The sequence below is a fragment of the Canis lupus genome, chromosome 8 (assembly GCF_048164855.1).
Source record: "Canis lupus baileyi chromosome 8, mCanLup2.hap1, whole genome shotgun sequence".
Lineage (NCBI taxonomy): Eukaryota > Metazoa > Chordata > Mammalia > Carnivora > Canidae > Canis > Canis lupus.
Window position 1 is genome coordinate 1,930,688 of NC_132845.1, and position 16,163 is coordinate 1,946,850.

The following is a 16,163-nucleotide window of genomic DNA, read 5'->3' on the forward strand; positions in this document are numbered from 1 at the left end:
GCAGCAGCAGATGTAAAGCAGACTGTACCCTTGCTTTTGTCTTCTCTGTAGTTTGGATGGTGCCCATTACGTGCATAACTAACACTGTTGACTGTATGCTTCCGTGTGACCAAGTGCATGTTGAAAGGAAAGTTACCGTTTGCCCGCTTAAAGTTAAATGTTATGAATTTAAACATGTTCATGTAATGATCAGTTTGTTGAGCATGTGTTCACACCCTGTCACATGATTATTTCCTCTACTCAGAATGCTGCTTACAAACACAACACAGTTAACCTTGGCATGCTGCCCTATGGAGGTATTTCAGCAATGCATGCAGGCAGAAGCATGACTTTAAACTTGCAGACTAAGTCTAAATTTGATCTCCAAGAACTACCTCTCCAGAAAGTAAGTATGGACTGCCTTACATGTGTCAGCATACCAAAGCCGATTAATGTTGTTTGTTCACTTACTGTGTGTAGGCTGTACATACGGCCCCGCTCGGAAGACTCTCCCGAGTCCAAAAAAGCACAAGGGCAAACACCGTAGAGCCCGGGCTCTCAGCCGCTGGGCGAGCACTCGGGCTACGACCACGTTCGGGTCCTGCTTAACGGCTGTGCTTTTTGGATTGAGCAGATCCATGGCTTTTTGAGTTGCTCTACGGCTCATTTTCTCAGGACCCATTTCTTTTCCTTTTATCGTCTGTTCTCCTTTCTTTTGTGTGTGTGTGTAGGTTTGTAAACATACGTTCTTTTGAACTCTTTTGCACATAGCCCCGTCCCCCCTCGCTGATGGTTCTGAGCGCAGAGCTAGGATTAGCGTCGGCCTCGGCGGGGCCCACAGGGACCGAGCCCCACTGGGAAGGGAAGTGGCCGGCGCCCCCCCCCCGGGCCCCTGCAGCCCCTGGCTCGGCGGGAGCCCCCCCCCCGGGGGGCAGCACGAGGAGAGCTTGGCGGCCTGGCCAGCGGGCACCTGCCCCCGGACTCCTGCAGGAGGAGGCGCGCAGGCCTCGCGCCCGCACGACACACTGGGAGAGGCCCCCACCGCCAAAGGAGCATTTCGGCTCTTTTCTTCAGGCACAGCTGAGCACGTACATTTTCCCTGTTTCGGTTGGTTGACGCCTCTGTCTTAGTGACGTTCTGATGGCCACCGGTGAGTCGTTTTCCCTCCATGTGTCAGCACGACGACGCGCGTGGTGCAGTCAGGAGCCTGGCCAGGCCGAGGGCCAGGGAGCGGTGCCAGCAGGGCAGGGCCGTGAACACAGCGACGTGCGAGGCCAAGGCCTCAGGCCCGTGTGCCCCAGAGAGCAGCGAAGCCACGGTTAGGGCCAGGCCGCTCCATCGCCGGCTTCCCGGCGGGTGGGCGATGGACAAGCTAACTAACTAACTAACTAACTAACTAAATTAAAAGTCACAAAGTCAAGAACTTTCGAATGCTGTTTCTCCGGTCCCCGGTCCCCTGGGGCGGGACCTGAGGTGGGGGACGAACAGAGGCCTGGCTCCCGGGGGTGCCCGCATCGGTGACACAACCGCTCCTGTGGCCAAACGCCAGACTCTCGCCATCACCGAGCGCAGGACTGGGACACGAATCCAAGGAGGTCCCAGCAGCCAGGACAGGCCAGCACGACCCCCACCCCGGGGCTCCCACCTCTGCCCTCACGGATTCCCACGTCACAGCTCAGAGGCCCCTCGCCCCGAGGGCTTGGCAATTGATAGAAATCCAACCCTTACACCAGAAGGCTGAGTTTCAAACTTCAATTAGCAGCGTAGGGAGATCTTGATGGGGAAGGAGCTGTCGCTTGCACCCCCACATTCTATGGAGAGCCCCTCATTTCGTGTGATGTTTGGCCCCTTTTCCCTCCTCCATCTCTAGGATGATATAGATTCATCCAGAGTCGGAAACGTGATAACGTATTTGAAACACTCTTCCTCAAAGGCCCCAAATATAAATTAGGTTACCTCTGTGTTCCCATATTGATTTCCTGGTCTTGTTTGGGGTGCCCTAGAAAAGGGGTTCATGAACGGTTACCGCAGCTCTAAAATAATCTATGCCAGAAAAATAGTACAGAGTTACACTATTTAGACTTTTCAACCTTTCTCGGTTGGACAGCGATGACCTAAAGGAATCCTCTTTGGAAGCAACCTTCAATTGCAAACCCAATATAACTCAAGTATTGAAAGACTCCATCTCAAGATGAATTATCCTCACTACGTTATTGTCCACACCAGAGAGAGAGACAGAGAGGGAGAGAAAAGAGAAGGCAAGGGAGGAAAAGGGATAGAGACAGGACAATTATTCCACTACCCCTAAAGGATTTTATGGCCCCAAACTATCACTGTAAGCCCTACAAACTTTCAGCGGTAGGCCTGATGTGTCCAGAATGTTCCAGACTCTACTCACTCCCATGGTTTCCACTCTCAGTCTCTGCCCCTTGATCTTCGTGCTCAGACACAGCTCTTCTGCGGAGCTTCTTTAATTCAAAAATCCCTTTGGTTTTTCTGCCAAGTCTTAGAGCAACCGCTTTTAAATTTTTCCTTTCTTGGCTCCACTGACCATTCCTAACAGGCCTTATGGCTGAGGTTCAGTTTCCCTGAACCCGTCTCACCGGGAGAGGGGAGAGGCAAATAATTATTTTCCTTGGGCTTACAAATGCATCAAAACCCATTGCAACATTTTTGTCTTGCTACTTAAGATGATAAAAATTAGCATCAGCAATTTAAGATTTCTTTGCAGTCTCTAAATGCTCGTCAGCCATGAGAACTGCGTTGAAAATACAGAGTAAGAGCAATTGATAAACAAGCGTTTTCAGTAAATAAAATTGATGAAACCGTTCATTCTCCCAAAGAAATATGGGAGCTGTTTTTATTTATAAATTTCCTAAGTGACGGTGCGAGCCACCTCCAGCCCGGGATGTCCCAAGGAATCTAAATAAATATTTTCACGTATCATCACCGGTTCAGCACTGGACATGGGGGGGCAGCTGCTCCTCCAGGAACATTGGGGGGCTGAACCCACACCCTTCCTTCCCCCACGCTCTGCTTGTCAAGCCTCCGCTCTGGCGGTTAAGAGAAAGGAGCACTTTTTTGTATTTTCTGTCCCACGGAGACCGTCGTTCTGCAGGTGTAAACCCAGCCGGGGCGCCTCCGTGACTCCGAGCCCCTCCCCACCTCCGCTTGCGCGGTCTCTGCTAGCTCGGGGCCTCACTCGGCAGATCATTTGGTTTTTCTGGTTTGAGTTTCTATGTAGGTCACCAAACGTACCTAGTCATTTTTTTTTTCCTCAAAAGTTTTAAACAAATTTATCATCCACCTATGAAGGAAATAGCCGTTTGCGAACGAAGATGGAAGAATCTCTACTTCGGTTTGCAAAGTGAATATTTACGTAGATGGAAAGGAAAGGCCCTCCCAGATTTTTCTGGGCTTGGAAGCTCTCTGATTTGTTCCCGTTTATTACACGCCAGGTCAAGTACTGCACACATTTTTCACGGATTACAAGCCACATGTAGGCTTCCTGGGCTGTACACAGTAAATCACGTAGGCGATGGTGATTTTATGAAGCCTGGTAAGATATTAACAGAAAGTCGAGAAATACAACAGAATTATTTTAACATTTAATTTCCTTTCATGTTTTCATTCATTGATGTTTATTCTAATTTCCTAAAAACTTTAATAGTACTTGTAACCAGAACATTTAAGATACAGAAGTCAACGATCAAATCATAACATTATTGGCATTTTCCACCTATTCTTTATTTATTCATTCATTTATTCATTTATCATTTATTCGCTGCCTCTCCAAAAAGCATCTAAGGCAACTTTCTATGACATTATGAATGGTTCCGTGTGCTTCTTCGGATGTGTTCTGTTGTAATGGAGCTTAGTTATTGTCTTGAAGTTGTATGTCATTAGATGGAAATATAATATCGTAAAATGTCAGTTCAAATTGCCATTTTTATTAACCAGATTAATGGTAGAATAAATATTTTGCCAGAAGTACAAAGACTAGGATTTATTGAGAATCTACTGTGCACCTGGTACCATTAGGTACTTTAAACACGGTTCTTCACGCCCACCTCACGAGGAGAGGTGTTCTGTGCATCGTACAGGCCCGGAGCCTGCGTCCTGCTCCGTTGTCGCAGCCCGCACCTCCCGGGGTCGTGGTCTAGGGAGAGCCTGAGCCTGGCTCTGCTGGACGCCCAGCTACGAGGCCTGGCCCCTTCAGGGAACACCACTCCTCGTAGTCGATAGCGCCCTCTCAGATACTTATTATCTCACATCGTCTTCACAATCACCCAGAAAAATAGATTCTGTGGGATGAAGAGAAGAAAACACAGCAGGCCACGTTAACCAAGCCAGGACCCAGCGTGACCCCCATCAGGCCCCGTGTGCCGCAGGTGGCAGGGCGTAATGAATGCTCACGCTGACCCCCGCACCTCAACACCCACCCGCATCTCCTGGGCACTCGTATGACCGAGAAACATGCTCGAGGGCGGCCAAAGGCCAAAGGCCAAAGACCGTGAGCACAAGAAAGTCACAGGTTAAGTCATTGTTGCTCCCGCAACCCAGAGACGAGTGGGGCTGGGGAAGAAACCCCAGTAGAGTGGGGTCGCTTCCATCTCCCCCATGCTGGAGGAGCTGACACCTTGTTTTACTTGTTCCTTCCTAACTCCCACCACCATCGTATCACAGCGCAGCGCCCGCTGCTTATTGGCATATTGCAACAGGCACTAGTATAAATCACACTTCCAGGGGCAGGGGAGTTGAAATTATGGAAATATATGTATAAATCATCTTTTCATAGAATTTTGCCTGGAAGAAAATGGCCTTGCTATGTGTTTTATTAGTTGATACACTATCTTTTTGGATTAGAGAAATTGGGATAGAAATGTGTGCACCTAAATTATCTTAAAATTTCTTCTGCCCTTTCTTACTGCATCTATGCAGATGACTCAGGGTCAAATAGTAGCAACGTTTGCTATGCATTTATTCACCCTAATCTCAAAGGTTACTTACTTAATTCCATTTTTTTTTCCACCGAAAGCAAAGCAAGATTTATGCAGCACCTTGGGGCAACTTCTGCCTGTAGTTTCTATTGATTCTGCTGCATTTATTATTGGCTACCTATCACTCAAGAAAGATTCACTTATCCTTCTAATTATGAAAAAAAACCTCCAACCTGTAAATCCACATAAGTCCTCATGGACAATGGCTAAAATTACCAAAATAATAACGTTAGGACTCGTACAGATGAAATAGTGAAATGCTGGTTTAAAAATCATCTAAATGTTACATTACAACCTTCAGATTGAACCCTTGAAATCATAATCATTTATAATGAAATTTGGCATACCTTTGTCTTCGTAATACCTATTTTTTAAAAAATATATGCAGAAAACGAATAACCATAATTTTCACTAGAAATACTTCAGGGAAAATTGTTTTTCAGACACTTTTGAATCCATGGTAATGCCTTTCGTGAACTATATGCCAATTACTAAGCAAGACAGATCCTTGAGTTCTTAAGGCCTACATCCCAAGACCTTTGCAATGTGCCAAATGCTAATACCCCTCTCGTATAACTTCTCCAGCTTTATGTACTACGTATATTTGCCAAGCATTCGGTGCACCCATTAATTAGCTAACCAAAGCAAAACCACTGGACTCGCTAAGCCCATTTATTCATAGATGTGACTCCTACACCTACACAGACTCACATATGGACACACGTAAGCACACGCATGCACACACTCACACACGTGGCATATATGTCACAGATATTCATGCACATTTATGTCTCAGCAAAATTAGAAATTACTTCTTCCAGTAGTCCCTCATGGTCATTCCCAGTGGTCGAAAACGTAAATGTTAAATCTACGAATGTCCACAGTCATTTCCAGGACTGTATTCCTTCAGCAAAACTAGCATTCGTGTATTTCTTAACAAATATAATTTCTGATTTTTCATAAATCATAGTGACCATTTTCTCTATGATTTTAAACTATTTAAAGGCCTACAGAATTTCTCTTTTGGGGGGTATATTTTTCAGTTGTTCCTTTTAATCCCTTATAGAATTTTAACAACTGAGCAACTGCATCTATGTACAGTTCAGTAGCACTTTATCTAAAGTACAGTTTTTTTTGTAAATAGCTATACATTTTTTGAGACAGACCGTGAACCCATTTGTATAATTCTCTTTTGGACCACCCCAACCCCAGCATTAATAAACGGCTTTCACAGTCTTTCTATTTCTCCAAACTTAAGCTCCCAGGGCGCCTCACTTATTAAAAACAAACAGGCCACAGCACTCTTGAAATGAAGAAAGGAAATTGCTTTCAGGAAGTTGTTTTAATTTTGATGTCTAGTGAAAGGATTTTTTTCATGTGTCTGCATGTTTATGTTTTCTCTGACCCCTGTGATGTAGAATCGGTGTGGTTGCTAATTCTAATTTTAGAAAGAGAAAGATTGATTCCTAAACCAGTGAAGAGCCTACACCATCATGATATCAGGATTTTTGACTAAAGGGTTTTCACGTTTGTTTGTTTTTTTAACACCAGAAAGAATTCTGCAATTCTCAGTTGTTCCCTGTGACTGGGAGTCACATCTGGGCAGCAGAAGCAAGACTAGTGCAGGAAATAGGGGAGGAGAGGAGGATGCTATGGAGGGGAAAAAAAGAAAAAAGATAACTGCACTACATTTTGGCCACTTCTCAAAAATAGATTTTGCACACACACCTAGCAAGATGAACACATTCATTATCCTACTTCACTGGCAAAGAAATAAAGCCAGAATGACATGGATATTAGTTTAAACCATCAATTTAAACCAAAAATAAGCAAAAGAGCACTTGCCAGTAGTGCTGACCCTAAATACTTATATTTTAACTGCTTAATTTTAATGATTTCACTTGTCATATTTTAATGTCCAGAAAAATTGTATACGGGCATGTGCAAACATGTTCATTTGAAAAAGGAAAAGACTAAGAAATTAATACTTGAACACAGACAGCCATTGAGTAGCTATCTGTTTTTTTTTTTTCAAGTAGTATGTACTTTAAATGTGTTACCTACATGGGATTTTTCAAACAAACACAAGTGAATTCATTCCTAACTAACCTTGATGCTTCGATGCACTACTTTAATTCTCTTTTTTTCACACTTCTGATAGACCCATGAGAAAGGAGTTTATATGACCAAAGTACAAGAAGAAAATTGAGTTACCTCCTTACTTTTCATTATATCCATGAGACCTTAGGAGAACTTCATCTAGGGTCATAATCTTATTTTAAAACAGTTCCAAGCAATCCCTTTTTATAAATGCATGCAGTCAGAATGCAGATTGGATGGTTAAATAATTGTTTTAAAAAAAAAAAAAAAAAAAACGACTAGGACCACTCTGTGTAACCAGATGAGGGCTGCCAAGCAGCTCAACTGTGCCACGTTGTGACGAGAATGGCCCAGTTCTCCCCTCCTGGGGTTGGGCAGCTCCTCACACAGAAGAGCTGCACATACACCCTCCAACCAGGCTTTATTTATCCATAGGGACCCTTCAAAACATATACAGGAAATGGTGTAGGAAACACTGAGCGTAATTTCTCACCCACATAAGAATTCCCCAGGAAATCAAGGAGTGCCTGGATAGCCTGTAGGTTAGGGCAGGAGAAAGTCTTTCAGAAAAGTTGATCTGCTTCCACAGGAAAAACAGACTAGTACTGTATCCCTCCGCTGGAAGCTGTCTTTCTGGTGGTGTGTAATCAATCCCTTGCTATTACTTAGATCAGACCAGGGAGCCCACCCCAGTATCTAATATTAATAACAATAAAGGGGGTATTATTATTTACTAAAAGTAATAAGCAGTAAATCCGCTAAAATATATGACGACTTTAAACTTTAAAGCACAAATGATCTATATAAATAAATTCAGAATCAAAACAGTCATTTATTTATGCTGCGATTCTAATAGCACAGTATTTTTTTATGTTCCTCTCATATTTCCCTAAAAGCGATTCTGTAGGTAATGTCATAGAACCATAAATCTACACTATGCTACTATTAACACTGTTTTGGATTAGTGTGCAAAGCATGTTCTACCAGAATCCGTACAGCCTTATAAAATTTGTTTAAGTTGTGGTTGGAATATTGAAAGTTATATACTATGCATTAGATGGTTTCAGCTTATATTCTAAATGGTAAGATCATACTAAAGAAATGAATTGAGCAGGTTTTAAATGTTGTGATTTTAAAGAATTGGTTGATGTTATTCTGATTATATTTTTTTATTCAGGTACTGTAAATAATCTAAACTTTTCTTTAAAATTCAGTAAATAACTCTAAGGTGGTTATTTTAATTGAATTTCTCACTGCGTCCAAAAGCTGTCAATTTAGAATTCTTATGGAGTAAATAGTGTATAATAATACTTCCAGTTCAGGATATTTGTTTTGCTGCAATTAAGCAAAATTAATCTTATCATAGTCACTAGGGACTCTTTTCAGAAAACTATGATAAACTTCTATTACATCACTAAAGAATGCCATACCATTTTCGCAATAGACCCCGTCCCAGCAAAGCAACATTTTAGACAATGGACAAGAAGATGTATCTCCTAGTGGCCAATGGAATCCTTATCCTCTTGGGAGGCGGGATGTACCTCCGGACACCATTACTAAAAAGGTAACCAATTTCAAATTAATGACACAACCCATGAAACCTGTGCATCCATTGTAATATGTAATCCATATCTTGTGTCTTAGCATCATTTCTAATTTTGTAATAAATTTAGGCTAAATATTATCCCACTATAGGGAGTCTAGTTAACTATAGGTACATCGAAAAGAGTGAGAAATGAACACTCCCAAATGTTCAGAGTTGGGAACAAATTTTTGCAGACAATATCCTGCCACCTCTCTGCAGGTACTATCACCTCTTACCAGTGCCGGGCTCCCACCTTCAAAGTGCAAGTACAGGAATGACACTCTTTAGCTCAGCAGTATGGTGTGTAGCCAGTTTGTGTAAAATGAAATTTGACTAGAAAAGGTTGATTGACCATTTTTAAAGTCACAGCAGCTCATTCACCCATTCATTCAATAAATCCTTATTGAGCAACTGTATGTACTCAGCTATGTATTGAGCGCTTGCTAGATACTGGGGAACAAAAATGAGTAAGATGGTGTCTTACCTTGAAGACCTTTTAGTCTACTGAGGTAGCCTAAGTGATAAGTAGGTAATTATAATACCACCTATTAAATTGCCGTGAAGGGAATGAAAAGCACAAGATGATCGCAACATATATGAGGAACAAGGGATGGGTATTCCAGAATATATTTTTTTAAACTCATGTAATCAATAAGAAAAGACATACAACACAATACAAAAGAATGGTAAAATACAAGGGGAGTTGGAATAGTAAATAAATATTTTAAAAAACTAAATATTTTTGGCAACCAGAAATGCAAGAATAAAGATGCTATTTTATACCTATTAATCACAAAAGTCAAGTCTGAAAAATGTAAGTTGTTTGCAAGTATAGGAGCAATGGAAACCATTTTATGGTTCTTATAGGAATAAAAAGCACAATCACTTTGGTATCAAATTATCTTACAAAGCTGAACATGCACATACCCTACATTCCAACAATTACCCTCGTGAGGTATTATTCAAGACACTTGTAATGTTTACAACAGTAGAACACTGGAAAAACCCAAATGCCCAGCACCAGGAAAGCATGTAAATAAACTCTGTTATTCACAAAGAAGAGTATTTTATAGCAGTGAAAATTAGTTAATCATAATTATGATAATGTGTATAAACTTTAGAAACATAATTTGAGTAAAAAACAAGTTTCAGAAGATGGAACACATCAAAACTCATATTTATAAATCTCAAAAACAAGCAAAACTAAAAATATATTGTTTAGGCATAAGTACATGAGTCAGAAAACTATTTTTATAAGGGAATGGTTAACGAAATTTATGATTGTGGTTATTTCTGAAGGGAAGGCTGGGGTAGGATCAGGGAGGAAACTTGCATTATTCTTGCTACTGTCTTGTTTCCTAAGCCGAATTGTGGCTCTTACATTTAGTTCTTAAGTACACAAGTGTTTATTTTGTAATTGTGCTTCATAACTTACATGTATAATCGTATACTTTACTTGTAATCTAGGTGATGATTTTCCTCCTGATGACTACTTTCCACTGCTTTTTTTAAAAAAATGCATATTAACTATCAAATTATTTTACCTAAAATTATTTATTGAATGATCATATTTGTATGTGTTACACATGTTATTAGTCTACCTCTTGGGCAGTATTAAGCATAGCAGAAAAACATAACAGTGTGATTAATGCTATAAAGCTGGGATATAGGGTTCTGAGAGTATCTGGAAAGGGCACCTTTTTAGTAAAGAAACTGAAGTAAGTTGAGAGGAGTGGTGTAAAATAAGGAGGGAAGGTAAACAGAAGTTTGATCACACTGCACTTTATTCTGAAGGAAAGGAGAAGGGGAGCATTGAAGTGTTTTAAACAGGGGAAAGCCAAGATTAAATTTTCATTTAGAGAACACTCTGATAGCTTTACAGAGAAGGAGTTGTAGAAAGGCATTGGAACCAGGTAAAAAGCTTCTTTTGTGATCTACGGTGGTTGGGAGCGAAATGCATAGATTCAGTATCTTCTTCAAAGGCGAGCCAATATGATATTGTGATTGACTGGACGTGGGATAGAGGAGATAGATACAAGCTCCGTGGCTGACACACAGGTTTCCAACTTAGACAAGGGACTGATGTTGTGCCATTCACTGAGATTGCAAGTACCGAAAGAGTAATAGGTGGAGGTGGAGGAGAGGAGGGTAGTTTAAGTTTTAAATGTGTTGATTTGAGGGAGGTTTAGGGTATCTGAGTGATAATGCTTAGTGGATATTTGGATATATTTATCTGAAGTTCAGGAAAGAAATCTTAGCTGAAGATACAAACTTAGCAATCATCAAAACACATGTCACGATTGAGCTGTGAGTGAGACAGATGGATGACACAGAACTCCATGAACGCCAACATTTAAGGGATGTTCTTAAGAAGAACAGAGAAGGAGTAATCAAAGATTTTATCAGTAGGGTTCTTTCTGCCACACGTTATAGAAAAATCAAGGGAAACAGCCTTGAATGTTAGGTGAATATTTAGCTAATTATCAAGATTAGAGTTAGCCTCCAGTTATTTAACCTAAATACATAGGGGTGTTTTTTTTCTCTCTCTCTCCGCTCTCCTATCCATACTGTTGGCTTATCCTAAAATTGGTTTCTCTCATTATTTTAAGTTGGCTGCCAATGACAAATGGAGATACAAGCTTCCTCTTTCAAATCAGTCAAGGGAGAGAACCAAGTTCCTAACAGCTGTCTCTGATAAGCAAAACCTCCCAAATCCCTCAACAAACCTCTTCTTACATCTCACTGATTCAAAATAGCTGAGGATTTTCCACCCCCAGCAAGTCTAATAAAATCATGATTGGCTTTGACTAATCAGTTGCAGTAGAATAGATCAGGCTTTCAACTCCAATGACCACTAGGAAACAAGAAGGAAAAACTAAAAGGAAATAATGTTTTAAGTAGGGAGTGGCCAACAGTGTTACGTGGTGCCAAAAAAAAAAAAAAATCAAACAAGGTAAGTATAACTAAAGGCTCTTTGGATTTAGAATGGTGGCCTTGGCAAAAGGAGTTTATCTAACTGATGGAGTGGAATCCATTGGAGCCTACAGTAAGGAGTAGATAAACATAGAAACCTCAAAAATTCAAGAAAGGAATGAGAGAATTATGGTAGACTCTGAAGAGGGATAGAAGAAAGACAAAAGGAATATTAAAGATGGCAGACCTCTGACCACATTGGAAGGCTGATAAGAAGCTACCGGTAAAAAGGAAGTTGAAAATCTCAAAGAAGAAAGGAAGAGAATCTATTTCTTTATGAGGAAATATAAGAGGATGAATATGATGACAGGAAGTTCAGGGAATACCTATCAGAGCCGAGGGAAGGTGGCCTGACCAAAGGAGGAAACCATATCCACTTACATAGTTGCAAAGGGCTACTCTAATTTTTCCATAAAAGACAAAGATTTATTCACCTGTTACTCTAAATGGAATTAACAGATGTTTACATTATCCATCCGTATATCCATCTTACCTAAAATTATTTTCAAACTCCATAATATTATGTTCAATCATATCATCAGTACAAATCATGATCACTTGCTTGCTTCTCTACTTGCTTTAAGAACCTCATGCAACCCCGTACGGAGTAAACATTTGTGAGGCTGTTGATCTTATTAAAGACTAACACAGTTGTTTAATGTACCTGAAAACGTCATAACCTTTTATACTTCTTGTCAAATGTGAAATGATGTCTTTCGTGTGTAAATTCATTGGTATCTTCTTCCCACGAGATGCATTTTCAGACTACCCCAAGTTATAGCACTTTTGCCTAAAATCTGAGATTTTAGAACATACAGATATATCTACCTATTATCACATGGAGAGCATAAATAATGCTCTAAATTTTCAAATTCAGGTTTTTATTGTATAATAATAAAACATATAATTGAATGTAATATATATAACAATTGAATATATTAAGTTAATTACTATTCAGTGAAAAACGACCTAAGGAAATGAAAATGGTAATGGAATTATCAGCCTGGGCTACAGGATTTACTGAAATACCTCTGAAAATTATACGATTATTTCTTGGGTTTATATTTCATTCTACAGCGAATGCTTTTAAAAATCAATACTACATTTTGTTGAAACGAGTAGTCATTGGGCCAGATAGAGTGAGAATGGAAAATTAAAAATTGAACTATTAATGGAATGGGGAATCAAAGGAAAACAAGTAGTGAAGTCTTAGCCAGCTCCATTTGAGTGTATTTCTTGAGGTCTCTGTATGTATCAGATATTTTTTCATCTTCTTGCTATGCCTAGAGGTACTCCTGTGTTACTGCTGTGATACCCCAACTGTGTGGTATTAGTGCTGTGATACTACTGTGACCAGAAACCACTGTGATGCTTCAGAGATGCAGTGGGAGACACACGTTTAGACTGAACGGTGACTGAACCATAGCTCTCTGGTGAACTAATATCAATAGTATTCATGGGGATGCCCATGAGTGCCCCAAGCACCAAAGGAGAACAAATTTGGGTGCCCTCCAACACATAAAATATTTTAGACATGCAAAGTAATTAGACAAAAGTTGCTCATCGATCAGAAAGCGTTTTGTTCTTTACCCACTGCTTCTGTCCTGAGTACTCATCCTTGGCAAAATGTGGGAGTTTTAAATCTGGACTTGTTCTTTGTTCTCTTTTCTTTTCTTTTTTTCTGAGTGGCAAGAAGTAGGATCTAACTGACTTGTTAATTCTCTCTTGCCACGTCAGTGTCCAAAATCTCAAATTTTAAATGTCCATTTATCCAAAAAATATGGGAGTCATTGCTAGAAGAACATGTCACAGTCAACGTAAATCTCCCCGAGTTCCGAGTGGTACTACTCCAGCACTTTAAGGATTGCTATTAAAAATTTTGCAATGGCTGAAAACAACAGTGTTTTCAGGGATATTTGTATGTTAGACTCCTTTCACATCTCTGTCTATTGGATTATGCTGCAGTCACCTTGGTAAGAACTATCATGTACCATATTAAATATCACTCTGTGGCAGGCATTGTGCTGAATGTTCTAACGTATTTCTTCATCTAAGCCCTATGACAACCACATCAGGTAAGTACTAGTATTTTTATCCACTGTATAAAAGAAAAAAACGGAGGTTCTCAGAGACACAGAGTTTAGGTTAGATTACATGCCAAGGTTCCACAGGTGACTAAATACTTTGGATTACTCTCCTGCACTTAGAAAAAAATAGTAAAATAGAAATAGAAAAAATAGTAGGAAGGTCATAGAATAAAATGGAAGTGGAAAATTTTTCATTTTAAAGTCAGACATTAGGGGCACCCAGGTGGTTCAGTTGGTTAAGCGCCTGCCTTTCGTTAAGTCATGGTGCTCAGGTCGTGATCTCAGGGTCCTGGGACGGAAGCCCCCAACCCCACCCCGCTCAGCGGAGAGTCTGTTTCTCCCTCTCCCTCTGCTCCTCCCCCATGTGCTCTCTCTCTCTCTCTCAAATAAATAATTTTTTAAAAAAATTAAAAAGAATAAAAAATAAAGTCAAACATTATACTCTGATTTGGCCGACTCCTTCCGTACAAGTCACAAGGCTGTTTTTCCTTAACTCTGAAATGATAAACTCTTTTAAGGATATTAAGCCTTAAAAAAAAAAAATACTGAGAGTCTTAAGGTTGAATATCCCTGAGAAGATTTAAAATTGAAGGATAGAACAATGCTGGACAGAAAAGCATTGCAGCCCAAAGGCTAAAGTGGCATATTAAAACAAATGAAACTTAAAACATTTCCTTTCCGGAAAAGGCAATAACCAAAAAACTTTAAAATCCTTGTGATATTAAATCTGAAAAAATTTTAATATGTAAAGACTAGACTTTCAAAGCTCTCTTTTAGCATTCGTGACTTTTCCCCTCCCACGTGTCTATTTTTCTAGGTTAAGTACGTAATTGCTTGGCAGCTAGAATAATAAAGATAGATAATCAAGGGTCAACACCGGGATGGACACCGTTGAAAAGAAAAGCATAAATGCGTAGCTAATTTAGTCTTGGCTCACAAACTTATCCCTCGTGCTGAATTTGCCCATGATTTTCTCACATCTCTGGTGCCAGTTCAGCCATGAAGGGCTTCATGATTGCCAGATGCTTGGCATCTCTGAGGCATGCCCAGAAACTCATTAGGAGAAACTTAAAGAAATTCAAGAGAAACGATATGGGCTTTTTTTTTTTTTTTTATCATTTTCATGTTCATTTTATCCTTTCTTTCCAAGGCCCCCAAATTGGAATTTTTGCTCTTTCAGATCATATGAAGAATTTTTAAAATTTTTAATTAAGTTCCTAGGAAGGAATATTCATTCCTTATTTTAATTTTGGCATTTCTCATATATCTTAGTATAATGCATTTTACTGCTTCTTACTACATGTATTTAGAAAGAAAAGATCCAAAATACCTTCTGAAAATCTCATGTTGTGTCGCTGTGACCATCTGGTCAAAACATCATTCAGACAACTGAATCAGGGGTACCTGGGTGGCTCAGTTGGTTAAGCATCCGACTCAGTTTCAACTCAGGTCATGACCTCAGGGTCCGGGATCAAGCCCCTACGTTAGGCTCCGTGCTCAGTGTGGAGTCTGCTTGAGAGTCTCTCTCCCTTTCTCTCTGCCCTTCCCACTTGTGCGCTTGCTCGCTCTCTCTAAAATAAACAAATTTTTAGAAAATAAAAAGAGCAAGTCAAAATGTGGAAGAAGCAGATAGGAAAATCATCCCAGTAAACTTTACATATAAAAGATGAGATACAGGGAGATAGAAATGTTTCTCGTTTCCATCAACTACATCAGAATCAGGAACATCAGTTGTAGTTTAAAATAAAAGTGAGATTAAAAAAAAAATATTCTGCACCCTTAGGAATTGTCAGTTCTGTAGCTAAACTCTCCTTTTATACAGAAAGAGGTGTGTCAGGTTGCGTAGGTTTGGTTGCGTTGGTTTCTCCCGAGGCCTTGCATTTTTCCCTCCCAGTGTAGACCAGTAACAGAGAAGAGCCCCCGGGGGAGAGCCTGGCCTGGGTCAGTCCACAGGCGAGTGGGAACAGCTTTCCCCATCACCGTGAGCGCCCAGCCCGGTCCTGGCTCCCGCCTTGTTGCTTCTCCTTCCCAGGCCTCATTTTTTGTGTCTGATGGGAGCAAATTTTGTACTGGTCTGAGTAGGTTTTTCTTTATTCTTCTGGTAGACTGGCCAGCACCGAAAATCAAGAACAGATTGGAATTCTTTCTACAGCCGTTCGTAACTCCAAACATTTTTCTAAATGTTAGGAAACGGTCTTTGTGAATCACTTGGTTGGTTGAGATTCTCCTTGCTTCCTTCACCCTCTTCCTGTCGCCCTCACTCATGGTGGTGTCAGGGCTCCGTGTTGAGCAAAATAAAGACTGCCCCGATACCCATGGTGATGGCATATCTACGGGGCTGCGGAGCTCCAGGAAGAGATAGCAGCCAAACGCACCCTCCGTCAGGGGGCTCTGCCCAAAACCCAAGAACTGAGTCAGTGGAAGGCCAAGTTGATGAAG

At 40.6% G+C, this 16,163-nt stretch overlaps 1 protein-coding gene and 1 long non-coding RNA gene across 11 annotated transcripts in view; one reads left to right on the forward strand and one right to left on the reverse strand.

Annotated features, from left to right (window-relative positions):
• Positions 1-16,163, forward strand: part of LRRC7 (leucine rich repeat containing 7) — a 491,781-nt gene that overhangs the window by 417,900 nt on the left and 57,718 nt on the right. For 6 of the 10 annotated variants that reach the window (XM_072834031.1, XM_072834028.1, XM_072834032.1 and 3 more), the window contains 2 exons: positions 245-385; positions 8,524-8,643. The exons of 2 other annotated variants lie outside the window; for them this stretch is intronic. In XM_072834031.1, the coding sequence (XP_072690132.1) occupies positions 245-385; positions 8,524-8,643 (261 nt within the window). The remainder of the gene's footprint in view (positions 1-244; positions 386-8,523; positions 8,644-16,163) is intronic. 2 more of the 10 variants (XR_012034800.1, XM_072834030.1) reach the window with 1 other exon arrangement.
• The window catches only part of LOC140637771 (uncharacterized), an 81,314-nt gene continuing 67,975 nt past the window's right edge, over positions 2,825-16,163 (reverse strand). The window contains exon 8 of the long non-coding RNA XR_012034802.1: positions 2,825-4,283. This is a non-coding gene — a long non-coding RNA (uncharacterized lncRNA). The remainder of the gene's footprint in view (positions 4,284-16,163) is intronic.